At 41.3% G+C, this 21468-nt stretch overlaps 2 protein-coding genes across 5 annotated transcripts in view; one reads left to right on the top strand and one right to left on the bottom strand.

Moving 5' to 3' along the window:
• Positions 1–77: 77 nt before the first annotated feature.
• On the top strand, positions 78–2469 carry LOC119009809 (60S ribosomal protein L19-like). The gene is made up of 6 exons (XM_037081420.1): positions 78–129; positions 1188–1294; positions 1393–1515; positions 1820–1940; positions 2048–2158; positions 2277–2469. The coding sequence occupies exons 1-6, from the start codon at positions 125–127 to the stop codon at positions 2401–2403; spliced, it is 594 nt and encodes a 197-aa protein (XP_036937315.1). The 5' UTR covers positions 78–124; the 3' UTR covers positions 2404–2469.
• A 13047-nt stretch (positions 2470–15516) lies between these two features.
• Positions 15517–21468, bottom strand: part of LOC119010403 (SH3 and cysteine-rich domain-containing protein 2-like) — a 42303-nt gene continuing 36351 nt past the window's right edge. For 3 of the 4 annotated variants that reach the window (XM_037082532.1, XM_037082531.1, XM_037082529.1), the window contains 5 exons: positions 20392–20447; positions 20117–20205; positions 19030–19081; positions 17665–17802; positions 15517–17411 (listed from right to left, as the gene is read on the bottom strand). In XM_037082532.1, coding sequence (XP_036938427.1) covers positions 17313–17411; positions 17665–17802; positions 19030–19081; positions 20117–20205; positions 20392–20447 — 434 coding nt within the window. In that variant the 3' untranslated portion in view covers positions 15517–17312. The other variant, XM_037082530.1, reaches the window with a different exon arrangement.

The following is a 21468-nucleotide window of genomic DNA, read 5'->3' on the forward strand; positions in this document are numbered from 1 at the left end:
CCATTTGTTTACATGTATTTACGATTTTCTAATCCTGCCACAGTTGAGTCACCCGTGACGATAGCTATAATGGTTGGGGCTCAAACTTTCTATTTCCTTCGTTTCTTCCAAGCTAGCGGCAGCCATGAGGTAAGATAGACGTCTGACATTTAAATGTGTTATTCGGCGAAAACAAAAGCTTCACAGAGTTGTTGTTTTTGTCATTTAAGACTAGAGAGAAGCCTCGCTCTCTGTTCGACTTGAGGTGAAGTCAGTTATTTCTGACAGAAAGCACGTAGCGCAGGGCCCGTGTTGGTGAGCTAACCTAAGCTAGCTTAGTTAACCAAGACATGTCACAACATGTTACCGCTGCACCACAGGTGCTCACCGGCGAGTCAAATGACAACAAGGCAGTCTATAAGCCTGTTTGTCAATGATGGTGGAACAAGATGAAATATATGATGCAATAAACTAGTTAATTAAGGAATAAATCTGGCAAATGCCGTTGTCTGTTTTGTCTTGACTCCAGATGGCTAACGGATTAGCTAACGATAGTGTTTAACTCTGTTTCGCATTTGGCATTTTCATATTGTTTTCCAATATTAAAATGTTTAGTTAAAAGCAAACCTCATGACAGCTTCCATCTCAGGTGAAAGATACTGCTCACCTGTGATCAGTCGTCTGTCTGTCATTTCTTGTCAAATGATTGATTAATTGGCACATGATATATAGTTAAACCCTTTCTTTTATCATTTTTGTTAGTAGATTACCTTCAGTTGATAATATAGGAATGCCAATTATAGAAACTTCAATGAACTTTGGTCAACAGTTGTAAGTTGAATGGATCGTATTATGTCAAATGAAATTGGATAAAACTGAGTAGAAGTTTAGTAAAAACCTAGATTATACCTGTGTTTCATGCAAGTAGTCTAATTCCAGAAGCAAAAGTGTTAAATCATATTTTAGTTTAATAACCACATTGGCACTCAATAATGTTTGACTTTAGACCATGGGTTTTTGGGCAACAAGATAACAAAGGATACTACATAGCTATTACCAGTTCATTCAGAAAGTTTACCTTTGTAAATTTTGTTAAACAACTAAAATTCCACTGGAGTAAAAATAAATTAAATCACAGCCTAGGTCGTAGAGATTATTGAACTTTATGAATATTTTATCCTGTGAAATTAATGATCTTGTTTATTCAGCATGCTCAGGCTCCAGAAGCGCTTGGCGTCTAGCGTCTTGCGCTGCGGCAAGAAGAAGGTGTGGCTAGACCCAAATGAGACCAACGAAATTGCCAACGCAAACTCTCGTGAGTTGTTTACTTTTCATTGCAAAGTTATCTCTATATTTGTGTGATGTGGGTCCTATTTGACAGCATTTGTAAACTACACTGTATTTGTACCACAGGCCAGCAGATCCGAAAACTGGTGAAGGATGGACTGATCATCAGGAAACCGGTGACGGTTCATTCCCGCGCTCGATGCCGCAAGAACACATTGGCAAGGCGCAAGGGACGTCACATGGGTTATGGTGGGTAAATTATTTATGAATAATGTCCCTCTTCTTTTCCACTTTTCATAAGCAGATCACTGTAATTTGCTTTGACATGTTCTACATGTTATCGTGTGCTGGCATGATTGAGTTCAGAGATGTAGTTGTAGCCCAATAGACAAGTGAAAGTATTCATTTGCATGTCATTTTTATGTTTTTAGAAAAGTGTATAAAATTGGTAACTGTTTCTGCAACCTTTTGAGGAGTTACAACTGTATTAAGATACACACTGACATTTGATTTTTAATAACTGGTTTTATTCTCCTATTTTTGTCCTGCTCAGGTAAGAGAAAGGGTACTGCCAATGCTCGTATGCCAGAGAAGTTGTCCTGGATGCGGCGCATGAGAATCCTTCGTCGTCTTCTCCGTCGCTACAGGGAGTCCAAGAAAATTGACAGGCACATGTAAGTGTGAATTTCAGTGCACATTGCTGGTGAATAAGCCAGTGTGGTTATTATTAAAGAACCATCTTGTTTTAGAGATGCTCTGAGATTTTTTCTGTTTCGTGCAGGTACCACAGTCTCTATCTGAGGGCCAAGGGTAATGTCTTCAAAAACAAACGCATCCTCATGGAGCACATCCACAAACTGAAGGCAGATAAGGCTCGCAAGAAGCTTCTGTCGTAAGTTGTTTTTTCATATCAGTCATTTTCCTGACATGGCTTACAGGCATTTTTTCCATTAGTTGACCCTGATGCAGTCAAATTCATTTGCTTACGTCTCCACCTTCTTTCCACCCAGTGACCAGGCCGAAGCTCGCCGCTCAAAGACAAAGGAGGCCCGCAAACGCAGAGAGGAGCGTCTCCTGGCTAAGAAAGAAGAAATCATCAAGAACTTGTCGAAGGAGGAGGAAGCCGCCAAAAAGTGAATCTAAACTAAACATTTTTCGTCTCAGACTCCTCTTTTTCTTGTTAATAAATTTGGATAAAAGAGACTGACTGTGTTGTGATTATTTTCGGCCAGAAACGCTTTTGTGGTTGCCTTTCAGTCTTATTGATGTGTAGTGCAATGATATAATCCTAAATTACTATCTCACTCTATTTCAAAGAAAGTTAATTTTGTCACATGGTTGACAACAGGCGCTCAGTGCAGCATTGTGTGGGTTTTAAACAGTCCAACAGGTGGCAGCACTGCACCAGTATTCTATTCAACAATAACATCAGACTTGAGTGTTCATTTCAGTCCAGATGGTAAAACACTGAAGATATCCTCTTTATTTGAACGAATCACGTGTTTTGCTGCTCACTCTAGAGACTTGGTCAGTTTCAATAACAGCGTTCAATAACCACTGGCAATATAGACTTTTCTGGTCAACAAAATAAGTTAGCATCTCATTCAGAACATTTACTTCTTTTAATCAAGTGCTGCACACAGTTACAGGTTACAGTTACAAAACCTTTGTTGTTTTTCTTCCTCTATATTAAGCTTGTGTGTGTATTAGGAATTAGTAGCAACAGTTTTGCCACTCTGCTTCGTCATGCATCTTTTATGAGGCACTTTCGAAAAACATCCATATATATGTAATAGTTGCTCCCATGCTGAGGCAAGACATTCAGAAGTTTACAGAACACAGGTTATTTATACTCAACCCGCTCTCGGTTGTTTATGTACACAGATGATTGAACGCGGAGTGCTGCAGCATCTGTCCAAATGTTTCCTTCCTAGGTCTTCCTCTCTGCCTCTGTGTTTTGATGGTTGTGTGCATGTCACTCTTTTTGTGTGTGTCAGTGATGCATTTCATCCATGACTTATCTATTTATCTACTTAACTGTGTGAGCAATCTCTTAGTATCATCAACTTCAGAATCAGCTCGAGTTGATTGCAGCTGATATTGCGGCAAAAAAAAAAAAAAAAACCTCAGGAGAGAGAAGAAGAGCACGATTAACTTCGTTTATCACTGACACACAGATGAACTCACTTGTGATTAACTGCTGAAGTTTTGGTGCTAAATGATTTACCTATTGATGTTTCTTAATGTTTCTTCATAAATTATTGTCCCTGCCTTGCTTTTCCTCGAGGCAAGTAACAAACTCAAAACAACGAGTACATCACACCTTCATAAACACTGGCTGTGTTCCAGCGTATAGCCACTGTCAGCCACATTAAACCTGTGCTTGCTGACGCTCCAGTTATCCAGTCGTTCTCACTTCTCGCTCAGGCCTTGAAGGGTTCCTTCTGTTATGCTCCCCGGAGAAGGTGTGACTGAAGTGTTTTGCAGATGCAGCCGTCGCTAACCAGGACAGACAGGCTGCTGCTGCTGTGTGAGTCTGTCTGTGGATGAAAGGAAAATAATTATGGGGATTCTCCTCAGGTTGATTGAAAGCAGATTACATTCAGCAATTCCGATGGCACCAGTGTTTTAACAACAACATACAATTGCCAAGAATCCAAAAACACATAATTTACTTTGTGGAGTTTTGGACTGAAAAGGAGAGTGTTGAACCTTCTTTTTTTCTCTCTGGAGAGTTCACTTCCTGTTCACTGGCAGATGTTTTTTATATTAATGTGGGTTTGCTGTAGCTTCTGTTTGTGGATCATGTACCATCATGCATAAACAATCCCACACCCAAGATTTAGAGGCCAGCAGTGAGGTATTTAAAAGGCCTTGAGGAGCTGGAATGAATGCAGCATAATGCCTCTGCTTACCTTGACATCAGCATATATATATATTTATTTATTAAGACAAAACCATCCATATAATAAATGTGAGATCTTGGGGTTTGCTGAAGGAGAAAACAGGCTTTGTGTGGCAGGGGCATTTTGTTGCTCGGTTAATGTATTTCTTCATTACCAGGAGGCACTCCTATTTCCTGAAGCGTGCGCCCTAATGGGATTAGATAGGCAGAGGAATATGAGATGAAACGGAGCACCGCTCTTTATTACACTTGGCCTTCAACCCAGGCAAAACAAATGGAGCTGCACTCGAGTTCAGGGGATCGTCAATAACAATTTGAGACAAGACGATGGAAGTAATTTACGGGAGATTATTATTATTATCATTATTATTATTTTCTAATGTAGAAACAAGCAAGCAAGCAAGCAAGCATCAAAAAACTTTGCCCCGCACTTCCACGTCTGGTGCCCTGGCTGAACATTGTGTGTTGGGTTTTCTCTTTTCTTTGGTAGTAACCTACCATGTTGGAATGATAAATGTGGGCACGCGTGTCTGATCCAGCTATAATCCTCAGCTGAGAACACAGTGATGGTTGCATTTTATGTCAGGGTACACACATTAACCCCTCACTACCTGCTGATTATCATGCATACTGGTGGCATACAGGCTACTAGACCACACAGGAACAGAGCATATTTATGACCATTCTTTTGCTACCACCTTAAACAGACCCATACTGAACACAGCACATTAAAGGAACAATTCACCCACAAAATTAAGCATTTATATAACAAACAAACACCTAATGGTTCCAAATAACTCCCCCCCATTATCCAAATCTTATATTTACAACCTTGATGTACAGCTTGGGCTCGGGCTCGGGCTTGGATTACACTGGATGAGCTGAATGAATGGAGCCATTTTATGTTTCTTATTCTGGTTGTGTTTTATGTTTTAGACCAATTCCCCATCTACTTCAGTTATTTGGGGGACAGGTGCAACGCTGTTTTGCAGTGTATAATGGATGTTTTGTGGATGTATAAAAACTTGACCCGACTTTCCATCAGCATGGGGTGGATGAGTAGATAATGACAGATTTTCATTTTTGGGTGAACTGTTCCTTTCAGATCCTGACTCACTTACTGTCAATAAGCAGTAATTAGGAGTTACTTAAGGAAAAGTAGAATATAGCAATGCAGAATGAGACATCAATAAGTACTTTATGATGACAAACAAAGAGCTATATGCAAGCAACATCAAGTATATATTTGATTAGTAAAAGTGCTACCACACCTCACCTTGTCCTCTTATCTACTACACCCCACTATTTTCCCCTCAATCAACCACCGACTCTGGTTTCTATATGAAAGGACATAACAGAGTCAGAAAGCAGGGGGAGGATTCTGGAGGTTTAACAGTCAGTCTCATATTCGTCTCTTTCAGGGGATCAGGAGAAGGATTAATAGCACTCAGCGATACAGATCGCAGATCTATCTGACACACAAAGCTGTCAGATCTTATGTCTGATAGATGCCTCAGCCCATTCTTTACAAAACCAGGTCATGCGCTTTACACACGTCGACACTGACTGCTTCATAATAGCAGTCAGCTGCTGCTCTGGGCCACGTTGAACATCATCTCCTGGATTTTTCTCATTCATGTCTTATTATAGTCTTGTTTTGGAAGCAAACGTTGACATTCTATGTAAACAAGGATGTTTCTGCTGCACCAGATCCTTATCTTTGCATCATAACAACATCAGGAACTGCATTACTATAGTTTAGTACAGTGCGAGCTGTCTGATATCTCAACAAATGTCTAAAATCCATCCACCATATATGATTGCATAAAAAATACAGTGTCTCTTGGGCTGCAGGTGCTTTAATTTGATTTTCATCATAAATCCAGGTAATGTTAATATACAGAGTCATTCTTTAAAACGCTCCAGTGGACTCAAAGGTATATTTGTTTAGAGAGCTGAACCATTGCATGGTTTTGCAATTCAGCCTCCTGCCCTCGGTTTCTGCTCGGGGGTCTTATTTAACAATTCAGTTTCACTCCTAAAAGACTATTAAAGTGGAACACATAAACTTGTCAGATAAGATTTGGAAAGTACCCTCACGGCTTACAATAAGAGCAGACAGAGCTGAACAACCACAAAGCAAGCGGAAGGATCAATACAGCTATAGGCAGCGCCAGATGCAGCAATGTAAACTAAATGCTTCATTTAATAACAAATGAGTCAGCTATGCTCATTCATCAATAACTGATTAAAATGCTAAATAAATCTGTTTTCTGCGGCACGATCACATGATGATTCATTTTGTCACTTTTTTTGCGAGAAGTGCGTGAATTGAATTAATGTATTCAGCGTTTGGTGTTTCAGATGCGGTTTTAAATTCCGAACACTAGGACGAAAGGAGAAAACAAACCTCAGAGGAGAGACATGGAGGGGGGAGCTGGAATAAAACAAAGGGCCCAGTGGGAAGTTTAGAGAGGAGAGGACTGTACATCACCTATGCTTTTAATGCGAAAATCCCCACAGTCTTCAAGATTCTCATCATTAATGACATGAATCTGCTGGAGTTACATTTGGACTCCTTCACCTTTTTAGAAACAACTGGCTACAAGAATTCCTGTAGATACCTGTAAAGACCTCAAATACCTGTGATCATGTGAAAATCAGGATGACAGAAATGATCACCCAGGTCTTGAGCTGGAAGGCCAGATGGATGCCCTGTTTAAAAGCATAATAACCTAATTCACAGAGGGCCATCTGGATGACAGTAGTAATTTCTCGCATCTGATCGATGGAGAGAACTGATTTTGATCATCGGGGAAGTTGCTGAGTCATGAAAGTGATCTGACACATTAATTAAACAGAACAGTCTCTTGATAGTAAGGTGGCAGCAGGGTGATAGGCATGGGTGGACTTGGGGGGTACATACGAAACATTATTTTCCCGGTATTTCACTGTCTTCATCTTTCTGCTCACTCATCTATTTTGCTTCTTCCTTCCTGTCCTCGTCCACCCTCTTTCTCAGAAGCTTGCACTTCCCTTTGTAAAAATACACCAGGCAAGGCGAGACTTATTACCAGCTTGTTCCCTGTCTTGCTGATTCTTCAGTATGCTGAATATTCTGCCTTTTTCATCTCCCTATTTGTCATGACAGAGTTGTTGACTTGGGCGGCGAGAGGAAAAAAGTTGCTTCAAAGCATCTTTAGCAAAACAGAGCAGCTCCAATGATCCTCTAATCCCTGCGCCTAGAAGGCAGAAAGTCTGTGACACACTTCAAATTGAATAGATTAGTTTTGCCTCTCCGTTTCACACCAGGACAGGACATTTTACAGGGTCCTTTGTGGGAGTACCACTAAATCGCGTGCTTGACTGAATCGTAAGGAAAACAATAGGAATGTGAAGTGAGTGTACATTTATATATATTTATATATGTGCAGAGAAAAGAGCTGAGGCGGAGTAGCTGAAAAATTAATATCTTCACATCCGCAAATGCACCGTAGTATGAGCTGTGGGGAGAGTGAGAGCCTGTCCTGTGGAATTTCAAATCCTTTTCTTAGCGACTTAATGGATTTTGAAGTTTGCTTTCAAGATTTTAGAGGATGTTGGATTTAGAAAACCATTTAAGGGCAGTGAGAGGTGAGGCTGGGGAGGTGAGGCATTAAAAAAGGTGCAACGCACTGTCCGATCATGTATGCCTGAGAGGAAGTGCACAGCTGTCTGCCTGAGGCGAGGAGGCTGCAGGAAGAACTTCTGTTTTTCAGTTGATTTCAGTGTCTTCTGTGCATTGCCCTTCAATGCCAAAACACAGTAACTTGCCTGCATATTTGGTCAAAACTGGTTTGGAGAATTTGACCCTTGTGTTTTTCATTTAAAAAATGGTTACGGCAAACAAATGTTATCTTGTAATGTCATTTCTGAGAATATAGCATGTAGTAAAATCCCCAAGAACAGCAAGACAACATAAAATTTGCCTGTGAATTAGCCACAGCTAACGTTAGCAAGACAAGAGATGTATGTATCGTTCTACAGTGGATCCTTGTAGACCCAGCCTACTCTGCCTCTGATTAGTTTCCTTCCTTGGTTGCCATTTCCATGCTTGACTCACACTGTAAACTCACAGTAGCTCTGGTAGTGTCTATTTAAAAGTGTCTCTAGGTCTGTAAGGTGAAGCAGACAGACAGGTCGATGGTCTGCCACCTAACCTGTCTGCTCTATCTTATGAGCTCAGAGACACTGCAGTTGCGACAGTCGAAGAGGTGAATGTGTTTACTAAAGTTCACAGTCCATTGTATCAGCCATGGCTGGCTGTTTGTATCACAAACCAGCACAGGCACATATAGTATGAAAACAGTGAAGAAGATGAAGAAGAGTTAAGCTAGTCCTGCTAAAAGATAGCTAAGGCAAGGCAATGAAAGCTAACTGGTGAAGCTGGCTTTGGTTGGCTGTCATAGCAAGAAACACAACTAATGTAACTCCTTTTTTCAAACTGTTCCCATAAATCAAAAAGCTATTGTTATCCAATATGTTATCAGCCCATTTCTTAGCTACTTAAATGTGCTAATCAACATAAACCAAAGCAGTAGCCTAGCTAAATATAAACATGATTAAGGAAAGATGTAGGCTTGCTGCTAACCAGTAGCCTAGCATAGCAGGCTAGCAGTAACTTTCATGTCAACCTTTGAGGTTCGGCGAATTCATTTGATGTGTTTCAGATAGGCTCGCTATTGATCACGTGTAGGATATGAATGCATTAATGTTGTTGTATGTAGGGTAAGTTGTGAGTTTAATCATTTAAATGGATGACAAAGCTAACAGCGCCTCTTGAGATTGTCCGTAAGCTCCAGGCTATGTCAGCTCCCAGGTTTTTTTTTGTTTTTTACATTTACAATTACCATTTTACAATGATGAAAGTTGCATTACTAAGCCTAAACTTACGAAGCCTTCTGTTCAACCTCACTGTTTCTATAGTAGGCTTCTGTTCTCTGCATTGGCAGGGAACATAAAAAGTCCTCGTGATCGTGATTTTGTTGTCTGTGAGCTAAGGTCCTCAGAGGATAGTACAGCACTGTGTGCCATGGAGTAAATGTGTAACAACAAAGCAGCAAGTATCTAGGAAACCTGGACAGTTACGTGACAAAAAGAGTGTGTTTACCCAATAATTAGGGAGACAGAAGCTCTGTCCTCTAGTTTAGTGTAGAGATAAATCACCAGCAGTCCTGCAGTCATTAACAAGCATGAAGGCTAAAGCAAACCAACCCTTTTAAACCGTTTTGATCAAAGCAATAGATAAAAGGAAGCAGAGAAAGTTATACACATTAAAAAACACGCTCCTCTCCAGCTAAGAGATGCATCGTCGTAACCCTGTTCCTTAAATTGCGCGGCTTGACCTTCCCTGATTTTCCTTTCGTGGCAGAGTCAAGAGGCCAGAAACGACATCAAAGGTTAAACCTTAAGATGAAAAACATGTAAGTGGCCATTACTGATGAAAGGGTGAAGTGTTGTTGAGTTTAATCTTGTTGCAGTGCAGAGTGGAGGACTGAAAGCACCCGCAGCAGGTGCAGAGGTGGGGTGGATCTGCAAGACTGGAACTTAGTGTTGCGGTTTCATAAAGTATCATGGGCTTAATTCAGGGAAACATCTGTGATGAACCAATGGAAAGCCATCTGGCATAGAGAGGGTCACCTCAGTTCATTTAAGGACAAGGTTCGGTGATAGTTGCATAACATCATGCATAGTGGGACTTTGAATCACGATTCCGATGTGTGAAATTCAGATGGAAGGTGGGGGAAAAAAAGCAAAATGGATGAGATCGTAAAACGTTGCTTAGTTCTCAGTGCTACGCATGTTACAGGGGCTCTGAGTCACAGTGGTAGAAGTTTGCTAGAAGCCAAAAAGGAACAAATTTACATTTGACTGCAGAAATGGCTTATTCACAATTGTAAAGCAGAGCACCGTATGTATCACCAATAATAGTTTCCCCAATAACCTCTGCGATTCCTCAGGAAGCAACTTTCGTTTAGGGTCAATTTAGACTCACAAATGCAGACTATGGGCATCAGCCTAACCCTAGAAAATTGGCTTGGGGCTTACAGGGTTAAATCACACCCATTGGACTGTTGTTAGAAAATCTGACCCGCCGTCCTTCACAAAGAAATCCACAGTCCAGACGCATTAAACAACTTCAACCACATCATCCACGGCCTTGTATAGGCATCAGAGAGAAAGGAAAGGTTTGTTTTAAAGTCACGTTACACATGACCAATAAAAAAGGGATTAACGCCTTTTGAATACTAAAAATGTGTACATAGAGCCCCTTTAAACATTACAGGAAAACCCTTTAATTCCTATTATTTCCCAGTTTTCTGTATTATGTGCTGAAGATGTGGCCAAACCTTCAGTTGAATCATTCATATGAGAGACAGTGGTCAAAACTAGAAAGGGTCATTTCAAGGTTTTGAGCCAGCTGATTGGATGCTCTGAATAGCGAGATAAACGTTTGCTTACGTTTGGTCCTTCTGTGAGCGAAAGAGTTGCTTGTTGGTTTGATTGCTCCAAGCAATGGTGGAAAAAAAAACAACTTGGGACAAGCAGCAGTTCCAGTAATCACATGATTTGAAGAGTCATTCAGCCATTCAGAGTCTGTGTATTATTTACTGTATTTGGGATATTCTGGGTCTGGATACAGACTGTATGAAATGACCCAAATATCCTCTGATTTCTCTAACAATTACAGTAAAGCTGAATATAATGCCGGAGCCTAATTTTAGAGCTAATTTGGCAGGAACACGCACAATGATAATTCCAATTCCACATGACATCCTGTTATAAAATCCTCAAAACACCCATCCTATTTACCCATGAATATACAGTGCTGCTATTTTAACCCATTATTAGGTTAATTTGAGCTGTACTTCCGCCTGAATACAGAGAAGAATAAAGAAGTTTCTAAAGAAGGGCTCAACTCTCTCTCCATCCAGTGTATTCTACAGCGACAAGTTTCATCTTTAAGACAATGCTCCTCGGGATAGAAGATCGTTTTGGAAACCATTCAAATGGAGATGGTTTGAGGCTAACCCATCCATCCTCATAAATAAAACTCTCTTGATCTCTTTTTATTGTGTGCGAGAATAAACAGCAAACCACCCTCGGCCTCCCCTTAAAATACTGATTCTATAGAAGCAAAAGAGCGATTCCTCAAATCTACCATTCCCAGTGTAGCACGCTTCAAAGACAGCTTTCATGTGTCAGACCCGGGAGGCTTCGTCTCCTCCGTCCTGTTCAACCTCGAACATGGTTTGAGAGGAGATGCGCTAACTTTTCACTATTCAGCCTCGAAGCCCTCTGTGCGCCATCCTTTACCTCTGGACTCTGCCACGTGGTGCTCGCTCCTGTCACTGTAAAGCTTGTTTGTGGAAGCGGCATCCTGAGAAAGCGGAGGTAGCCTCAGCAGCAGGAGGTGAGACCATGCATTAAACATGCCGTCTCCGTGTACCTTCTTCATTTTTAATGGTCCAGTTGGCCAGGGGTCTGGGACAGTGTAAACATGACTGGAACCCAAGGATGGTGACAACATAAGACAGGGAGGAGGAAGACGCACCTTAATTTTTTTTTTTTCCGAAATCCAGAATTCAGGTCTTCAAAGGCAACAGCTGGGGACGGTGGGGGGAGATACTCGTTGTCGGTTAAAGGTCCAGTGTGTAGGATTTAAGGGGCTCTATTGGCAGAAATCGCTGACTTCCCAACGGTACAAGTGTAGCCACGCAAAAGTCTTCATGACGAAGCTGACAAATCTCAATTTCACCAATTTATTCCGGTCCGGAGGGTTGATTTGTCCCAAACAGCCAGATTGGTTTACTCTACATTAGCCGTAAGCTAGCAAGCAACAATGGCAGAGGGTCTGTTTATCCGTTTGCATTCAGGTCAATGACTAAACTCAGCACTCACCTGAGACTCCGGTTCTCTCTTCTTTTTCCTCTCTCCTCTGCTTGGGTGTATCCTGCTGATACAACTGAAAAAACAAGTATATGTTGACAAAATATGTTCAAGACCCATTTAAGACGGATTCACCGGCCCTGAGATGCCACACATGACATACTCTACTGTAGCAGCCACACTATCACTGCAGCAGATATCTGATACACACTTTGCAATAAGTTAATTCAAAGGTGTCAGTGCTCTGCCCACTCTTTCTTTAATATACTGCCGCTGCACTAATAATTTGCAAACACAGCTGCTCATAAAACATCTCATAAACCCTCCGACCCAACGCTCCACCCGTGGCCCCACGTATCCCTTATCGTCACTCCCCAATCTCTGTTCTATTGAGCCTGGCATGACACGGCCGGAGCGTATCGACTCTGAATGTTTTCATGTCATAAATCTGTTCAACGTGAGCCGACTGACAGGAGGAAGCAGCGTGTGCTGAAGCATGATTTTCATATTTCAAACCTTGTACGGATTTATGTGTAATATCCTCTCGCGCATGGTAATAGGAAAGCGAGGGGAAAGGAGATTATTTTTTTATTTGCTGGTCTTTGATGGGGGGGGGGGGGGGGGGGGGGTGTCTGTGAGGCGCTTTTTCTTTTTGTCTGCCAAGCACCAGAAAGCTTTATTCTCTCTCTGACGGCGCTCTCTACTCCATCTATAATCAAGCGTGCTATTTTGAGCGCGGATTTCCATCCAGAATTTGCATTTTTGCGCTATATTCCTGCTGCATGTCGACGCCCTTGTGCCGCCCCTCCTGAGAGCCTGTCCGGCAGCTGAAGAAGTGAGCGTGAACGATTAAAGGAAAAAGGAGATGATTGTGTAACAAATCACATATTTAATGAGCCGTTTTCATTTCTGGTGCACGCGTAATGCGCTCAGGACCAGTCGCATTTGTTGCCCCTAACTAAACACTTGAGTGTCTGGTCGTCATGTTGATGGATGTAGCGTGAAAGAGGAGTGAAAATGATTTACAAAGGGGAGAGACTCAGCCCCTGCATTCTCTGCTCATCGCTGCCGTTTGAAACGGAAAAGAAAAAAAAAAATCCCAGAGAAGGATTTCAACCTCCTCGGCTCGTGGTCATGAAAGAGACGGAGAGCTCAGTGGCACAGTGAGCGCTCCGTGCCATCTTGAGCACCAAAGTCAGCAATTTTTATAAAAATGTACGAGTCATATACGGGGCTTGATGTCCTGCCAGCTGCACACATTTCTGTCTGTCTCTCTCTACGGAGATGGAAATCACATTTGATCCAATTTGATAACAGAACTGGGTCATGATTTGAGAAATGTTCCTCACACCACAGCAGGGACACACACAACACACACATGCAGACACACAACACCCTCTCTGCCAGCTTAGTCTATGGCCTGCCAGCAGCTCCTCCGTTGCCAATTAATTTTATTGGGAGTTAATCATATTATTTATGGTCATTAAGAACAAGAAGTCCTCTCAGGCTCGGCACTGTCAACTCAAATGAAAGATCTGGGTGTAATTCTGTGGCCGTGAAGGGAGGCATTTGCCGTTTGGATTCAATAGCTTTTGAATTTAGGTGTGAAATTAGACATTCAATGAGGTCAAAGTGCGGGCTGTCAGCTTTAACTTTTGGGATTTTTGGTGCACAGTCTGGCAGACAGAAGTGGGGGGGATGAAAAACAAAAGAACCATTTTAATGCTTTCACCTTACAGTGTGTCTGTCAAACCCTCCACCACCTTGGTCCAAACTGAAATAGCTCATCAACTGTTGGGTGGACCGACATGAAGTTTGGCATCCATTTCCACTATCAAGTCCATTACTTTGTTTTATGAGCAAATGTTAGCATGCTGAACTAAGATGGGAAACGTGTTTAACATCAGTATGTTACCATTCTCATCAAGCTCCAAACAAGCAGGCAAGTACAGCCTGACAGAGCTGCTTAGCATGGCTGCTATAGTTTTAGTGACACAATCTGGTTGGGGTGTCGGTCATAGTCGCTCTGTGAATGGTGACTGGTGGGAAAAAAATGGCCTTCACCACAACGAGGTCAGCGTTTAGGGTCATGTCTTCAACAAACTGATTAAAGAGTGAATATGTTGCCCAGTCTTCCCGCCATTAATCACATCAACTCAAGGAGGAGGTGCAGGGGACAGAGTTACTAATTCATGTCAGGGTCACTGTCTGATTGACTGGACAGAACACAGTGAGCCCCTCCAGAGTCTGCTGTGAGCGTTCTAGTGGAAAGTACATGTCCTCGAATACTGTGCTTATGTGATCTACATAACTTAACTATTATATATTATATTATATTATATCACAGCTGTTTTCAGATTAAGAGTTTTCAACGTAACATAATAATCAATCAATAAAATACAATGCATTTTTATGGATTTAAGTACCAAACAGTGTTTGAAGCAGATTACACCCAGTCTATCTCAGTCAAGTATTAAAGTATTGCTTACATGTTAATGTAAATGCAACATTATCTACTCACTCTACACATTTCTGGAGCTTCACAGCAAAACAGAATTGCAGCATTCTTCTCAACAAATTAAGTAGAATTTGTAAAAAAACAAAACAAAAAAAAAAACGGCCTGCACAAAGTCTCTGTAAGCCCCAAAATCCCAAATTGATTTAGAAAAGATGTTATCACACCCTTTTTTAAGTCGAAATCTTCACTGTAGCTGCTAAACTAAAGCTTGCACCCCACTGGGGTGGGTGCAAGCTTCGCTGTGTGTTGGGAGTATAAATAACATTAAAAAAAATAAAAAAAAAGTAATTTGGGATCTCAAGGCTTCAGATTTAGATCCCGCCAGAAGAGCTGTAGGGAACCATTTTATGTTTTCTTGTTTTAAAACAAGTCTCCATCTACCTCAGTCGTTGAGGAGAACACTGCAACACTATTTTGCTGTGAAGCTCCTGAAATGTTCTGTGGACTATGCGTCATCATCTGACTGTTCAGGGTGTGTAAATAATGACTGAATTTTCATTTCTGGGTGAAGTTACCCCTCAATAAAATTGATACAATATAATGACACTGGTGAGGTCCATTCTGCATAAAAGGGACTTTTACCTTTGATACTTCTGTTCATTTTGCATGCATGATAAAAAACAGTTTCCTTATATGTAAAATACTACTAAGTGCCATTCAGTTTGAACACTGTGGCAATTGAAATGCCTTTTTCATGATCTTCAGAGCAAAACACTGGAGTAACTTTTGAGAAGGAGAAAGACATTTTGATTTGTCTTTGGCAATAATAAATATTCATTAATCCAGACTTAGAATAGCAGCACAGATTTAAAGCTGCAGCATACAGTACCGCCTGTATTGATAATACCTTGGCAAGTGGAGGATCCAAATATTCATTCTCAAATAAAAGAGCACACAGTTTGACAGTTCATCTGACTTTATTGAGAGATGTGAGGATCAAAGGGCAGCTAGCCATGCAAAGAACTAGCCTGGTCGTGTGCATTGAGGTGACCAAAGGGATTTCACCTGGATATAATACTGATCCTGAGCCAATCTTGGTTCTAGTCAGTGAAGGTAATGTTTAGGATAAGCGTGGTGCAGACTGATCCAGGATGGACTCTTTGTAAAAGCTGTTGTTTAAATTCAAATCTTTGCAAAAGCACACTTACACACTGTGGCTAGACTGGAGTACAAAATAAAGTGAGTGACTAGAACGGTTGTGCATAGTATTTGAGGAGATTTGTGCTGACAGGGCTAGATGTTTATAGAGCAAAGGGATGCATATATTGGTAAGTGGGACGATAAATAATAATCTGCTGTAATTTGTAAGTGTGATGTTAATGCCCTTAGTTGGCCCCTGGACTCAGAGCCAATATATACAATATTTTTATAAGGCTATTTACAAATACTGTCATGTTTTTATTTACAGTTATTGCCGCAACAAAGGCAGTTATGTCACCGCCTTGTGGTTTATAATGACAGAGCAAAATATCAAATGATGTGTGGTGACTTTGCCTTAAATAACAGAAACCATAACAGTCCCCTCGGAGTTACTTAAAAGTGTGCTGGGAGAAACATTAGCCACTCATTAAAAATTCATTTGGAACAAGACGCTCTGAGACTTAAAAGTTTCCACCACCTCCTTTTTGACAAATAACACTAAGTTTGGTTTTTCATCCATCCTCCTGGAATTCAGGGATTTCTTTTCACTGCTCGTCCATGCAAGAAAATGTACATCAAGACATCATCATGGTTGTCCGCAACCAGATATGACGGCGAGTATTACAGGACGTTACATACAGATAAACAACGCTGAGGATATAATGACAGGAAGCAGATTCTAGTGGTTGGATTTCAACTATAAAAATCTGGTGTGTGTAACGAGGGTGTGATTGAAGGGCGTACTGAGTAAGAAGCTCCCCGAGGTGCACGCAAAGCATTTGTCACATCAGAGCTGTGAAGAGCACAAATGTGCCGTAATCTAATCACCGGAGAGCAGTCTGAAAAACACAAACCTCAGTGTGTGTGTGTGTGTGTGTGTGTGTGTGTGTTTGTGTGTTTGTGTGTTATGACTTTCATTTGACCAAAATGTAGCAGAAAGACTTTTGCATTTTTTTTTTACATATACACAATGTAATACCTGAATCATTTTGTGACACATATGCACATCATGAATCCATATTACAACAGCAGACATTCAACGTAGTGAGCTGCAGTCCGCACACATAAAAAAAACTGGATCGTCACCCTTGAAAAAAGTGTTTGCACAAGCCACTACAGTAAACAGCTACAATCGTTCACAATCTCTTTTGTCTCGTTTTTCCTCTAACAACAAATGATGACATGAAGACAGTTTTGCTCACAATGTCCCTAAGGCTTGGACACGCCTTGACATCATAGTAATGTAGTTCTCTCCCAGTGGAAATGGCTAGTGAGGTAGCCAGACTTCCTGCACACTTTTCCTCGTCAACATGATGCTACATTTCTGTTGTTGTGTGTGGAAAAAAAACACACAAAAGTCAAGCTGTGCTACAAGAAAAGTAGCTCTAAAGAACTCTGGAGAAGTGGCTCGTCGTCCACTCAAGCTGCTAATTCGCTGCCGCTTTTTGGAAGGGTGGAGGCGGGGTGAGGTGTTGGGTAAAACACTCCTGAGTATTCCTCCATCATAGCGAACGTCTTTATCAAACTGTGAGGTCAAGGAGAAGTGTTCCGTCATCATATTTCCAGCACGCAAGTCACGGGGACCAGGCCTCGCTTCTTGCCGCTGCTCAGTCGGAGGAAACTGTCAATCTCCTCGTTCTTCCCTACACAGATCTGCAGTGAGGGAGGGAGGGAGGAGCGGGAGGAGGAGCGAGCGACATTCAGTAATGTGAGAGAGTTTGTGGATTGGGGCAAAAAAAAAAAATAGTGAGCTGCATTGGAAAACCATAACATACTGTCCTTTGTGATCTCAGCAGTTTTCTGCATGAATTTACATATATTTATCCAGTGTGTGTGTGTGTGTGTGTATGTGTGTGTGTGAGTGAGAGAGAGAGAAAAATTATGTGTACTTTATGTGTGTGTTCACCTGGGCCTCTTTCACAGTCATCTGGCCTTTGTCTCGGTTGCCGTGGAAACCAGCGGTGACCTTCCACACCCGCTCACCAGGACGGACCCGCTGTACAAAGTTGGCCGGGAACAATCCCACCTTGTCTCTGCTCTTCCCCTGGTAAACACGACCGAGCAGTGACACACACAGTTAGTCTGTTAGTCACCGACAGATATAAATAGATATTCCTGTCCTGCTCTGAGGTGGCCATGGTGGAAAACAATGGCTATTTAATTGCTTGTAGTACAGAAATCTGTGACAGTGACTACATTTTAATCATCTGCCGGCTTAAGTTTTAACACAAACAGCAAACCGAACAAACTACAGTCCTTGACGGTCCTTGACTAAACACACATAATTAGATTCTTTGTGTTGTTATTTTTGTTTCCACCGACCTGTTGCCTAAATATGCATCACATTTATATCACAGTAACACATTGGAATTTCAATAAACCATCACGATGAGCAGAAAAATGGGAACAAAAAGAATGTTTTGAGGCCTAATTAAAACATCAGTACAAGACCAAAAAGTATCTTCATTTGTGGAGCCCTAATCCACAGCTCCGCTCTTCAGAGACTCTGGCACACAGGCGAACAAAGCCGATGGGTGCCCACTTAGCCGTTTTGCTCACGATGTCCAAATGTTGACATTTAGCAGTGCTGGGAAAGGGAAGGTTAATTGTCAGCTTTCTGTAAGGGGATGTGATTTGCATGGGTGGAAATTAGTCTCAATACAACAACAAAGTGTTTTGTATAGTTGTAACATCTATTTTTTTTATTCTGACATAAACACTGTACCACACTCATTTACAGCAAAGAAAACCTCCAGAGTACAATTTAAATGAACCACTTACAGCTACTTAAATATGATGCCATTTCCACTCAGAGTATAAGCTATACAAACATGGTTACCCTGCTGCAGTATTATTGGTGCTTTTCCCTGGTGTTTGGTTTACGTGAAAACCTGCCTGTCCTTCGACAGGTGAAGGTTAAAATCTTCAGCTGCCTCATTAAACACACTCTGCAATCTGTCTTCTTCCTCTTTTCCTCTCCATGCTAACCAGCTCTGCGAACACCCACACCTGCTGTCCTTCAAGCGCATCCACCAGCTCTTTAATCTCTGTGTCTGCAAATAGCTCTGCTTTAAGAAGGAAGAACTTCACGGATCTACGTGTGTGCTGTTGACGCATCTATTCAAATAAATCTGGGGATTTGTAGTTATAATATGTTATTCACCTCAGCATGGACTATCTAGAAATATAGAAAAGGGCAGAGAGAAATGTGATTATTTTGGAAAGCCTGACAACAGTTCATTTGACTAGAGAGATTTTATTCATAGCTCACCTTCCACCAGTCCTCATTGGAGTCATCAGTGACTTGAATTCTGTCGCCAGGCCTGGAGATAAAACAAAGAGCTCGATGAGAAGGCTTGCAAAGAACTAAGCATTTATTATCATTCACAAATGAAACCCTCTAAAATGTGCTTCTCAAAAGTTTGACATTTCAGGAAATACGCTTATTTGCAGAGATAGATGGCTGTATGCAGCCAGTGTCTAGTTAGCTTAGCATAAAAGACTGGTAGCAGGGGGAAACAGCTAGCCTGGCTGTGAGTCTCACTTGTTTATTCTTACAAACATATGCATATGGAAATCACAAGGGGTGTATATCCGGTGTGTTTCAAGCTGGGGCCAAGATAACAGTCGTTATGCTAATTTGGGGTAACTAGCTGCTGAGTGTGAGAGTTGTAACAATCTTCTGTAATAATTATGTTCACACTATGATCTTTTTTGTTGCCATTTTGCTGTTGAAAGTTGAGGCCAGCTCAATTTTCATCCATGGCGCGTGACGCCAATCATGTAGTGAGTGTCCATAACTCTGAACAAAAGCACATTTCTTAGAAATATATCACACTTTACTTAATTTGTTACAAGTTGAGGCAATTGTTTCTTTTATTTTGACAGGTTTTATATCAAGATATTTTAAATTTTAGTCTCATATACACGTCAGATGAGTAGGCTGCATTGGTGAGGCATCACTGCCTTCTTTTCATCATTTTTTGTGTATACTACTGTTAATGTCACTTATGAAATTAGTTTTTTCTGAGTGACTGCTCTGTCCATGTGAAGAAACGCCTCATGTTTTCGTCGTGCGCAGATGCATCCACCAGATTAGTGGTGGGTGTCATCGCACTCTTAACAGTTTGATGCACCTACAGCGCTAAACATACACCTTTTTTTAAAAAAATGTATTTACGTCGCTCACTTGATGCAGATTTGTTCTTCCCAGTGAGCTCACCCTCCCAATCCGAAGCCTACAGCCCCCTACGATCAACCCGCTGAGGAGGCAGATGGTGCATGAATGTTTGTAAAATTGGCCAGGTACACACTCTCTTACAAACACACAGTACAGTATATAAAGAAACTGGACTGACTGTAGTTCCAAGTCGTTCTTCTCCTGAGGCAGAAACTTGTACAGAGCCACATAGGTGTGGATGGAGTGAACCTCTACTCTCTTCGGTGTCTGATAAAAAAAAGGAGTATCCAAAGATAGAAAGAGAAAGACGAGAAAGTAACAGAGAGGAAGGTTATTATCTGCATGTTCCTCATGGGCAGTCAGAAAAGGATGGAGAGTTTGAAGCGGGTTGACAGCGTGTATTTTCACCAAGAAAAATGAGCTGAAAGAAGAGAGGAACTGCTGACTACACACCTTCAGGCTGACCCTGTCTTCTGAATCAGCCTTCTCGCTTTCAGGAGGGGTGAGCACTGGAGAGACAGACACATAAAGACAAGTAGAGGAGGTGAAGGAAAGAGACAGAAAGACAATATGTGTGGAGAGGAAGAGGGGAAGAGCGTGGGTGAAGGAGAGAGACAAAAAAAAAAAAAAAAACAGGGACACATGGAGGGTTCTTGTCACTTTGCGGCAAACAGACGGAAGGCTGAGGCACAAGGTCATTGACTGTAAAGTGGCAGCGGTACAAACAGATGATCCCTTCTCCTGGGACTAAAGACAGAGAGGTTAAAGAACTGTGAAGAGAACACACACACACACACACACACACACACACACACACACACACACACACACACACACACACACACACACACGCACACACACACACACACACTTCACCTCTACAGTGTACTGGATCTCATTTTAATGTAGTTCTTTTACATTCTGACATTTTGATCACAATGTTGCCAACATGTCACATTGTGGAAAGAATTTCAACATTAGTACTTAATTTGCCTTAGAAATGAGGTTGTGTCCTCTTAGCATTAATAGTTCATTATTGATGATGACCCACAATTAATCTTGGCAGGAAAGTGATCAAGTGCAATTCCCCAAACAGATAAATGGTAAACATCAAGCTTTTGTACCAGACCTTTACAGTCAAAGCACAAAGCCTTCTTTCCACAATACTCAGTTTGCTTTGATATTGAATAATAAGAGGAAATTAACCTTTTAAAAAAGGAAGAGATTGGATAATCTATTAACCACCAGCTGCCTTGTTACACCAGAGTAGCCTCTGGATCTGTCACTGGTAGTGTGTAAAATCCAACACACTCCTTTAACAGCTTTGTTTTGTAATTTCATTGTTTTTTCTCAGCTCACATGTTTTTGACAAGACGAAGAACTAGACAACTAATTTGTTTGAGTTGTTAGAAGAAATAATCACAAATAAGGTAGGCAGAGAAGGGAAAAGTGGCCAAACTGTCACCTGCATATTAGAATACTTTGACTGGAAACAGGAAGAAACAGCTAACAGTGCTGTACTTAGGTCAC

This window comes from Acanthopagrus latus, chromosome 20 (genome assembly GCF_904848185.1).
Source record: "Acanthopagrus latus isolate v.2019 chromosome 20, fAcaLat1.1, whole genome shotgun sequence".
NCBI classification, from domain to species: Eukaryota; Metazoa; Chordata; class Actinopteri; order Spariformes; family Sparidae; genus Acanthopagrus; species Acanthopagrus latus.

Bases quoted from the DNA above. Each gene is read 5' to 3' on its own strand.
- LOC119009809 (XM_037081420.1), top strand. The intron at 1,295-1,392 runs GTGAGTTGTTTA...TTTGTACCACAG, and splicing joins AATTGCCAACGCAAACTCTC to GCCAGCAGATCCGAAAACTG. The intron at 2,159-2,276 runs GTAAGTTGTTTT...CTTTCCACCCAG, and splicing joins GCTCGCAAGAAGCTTCTGTC to TGACCAGGCCGAAGCTCGCC.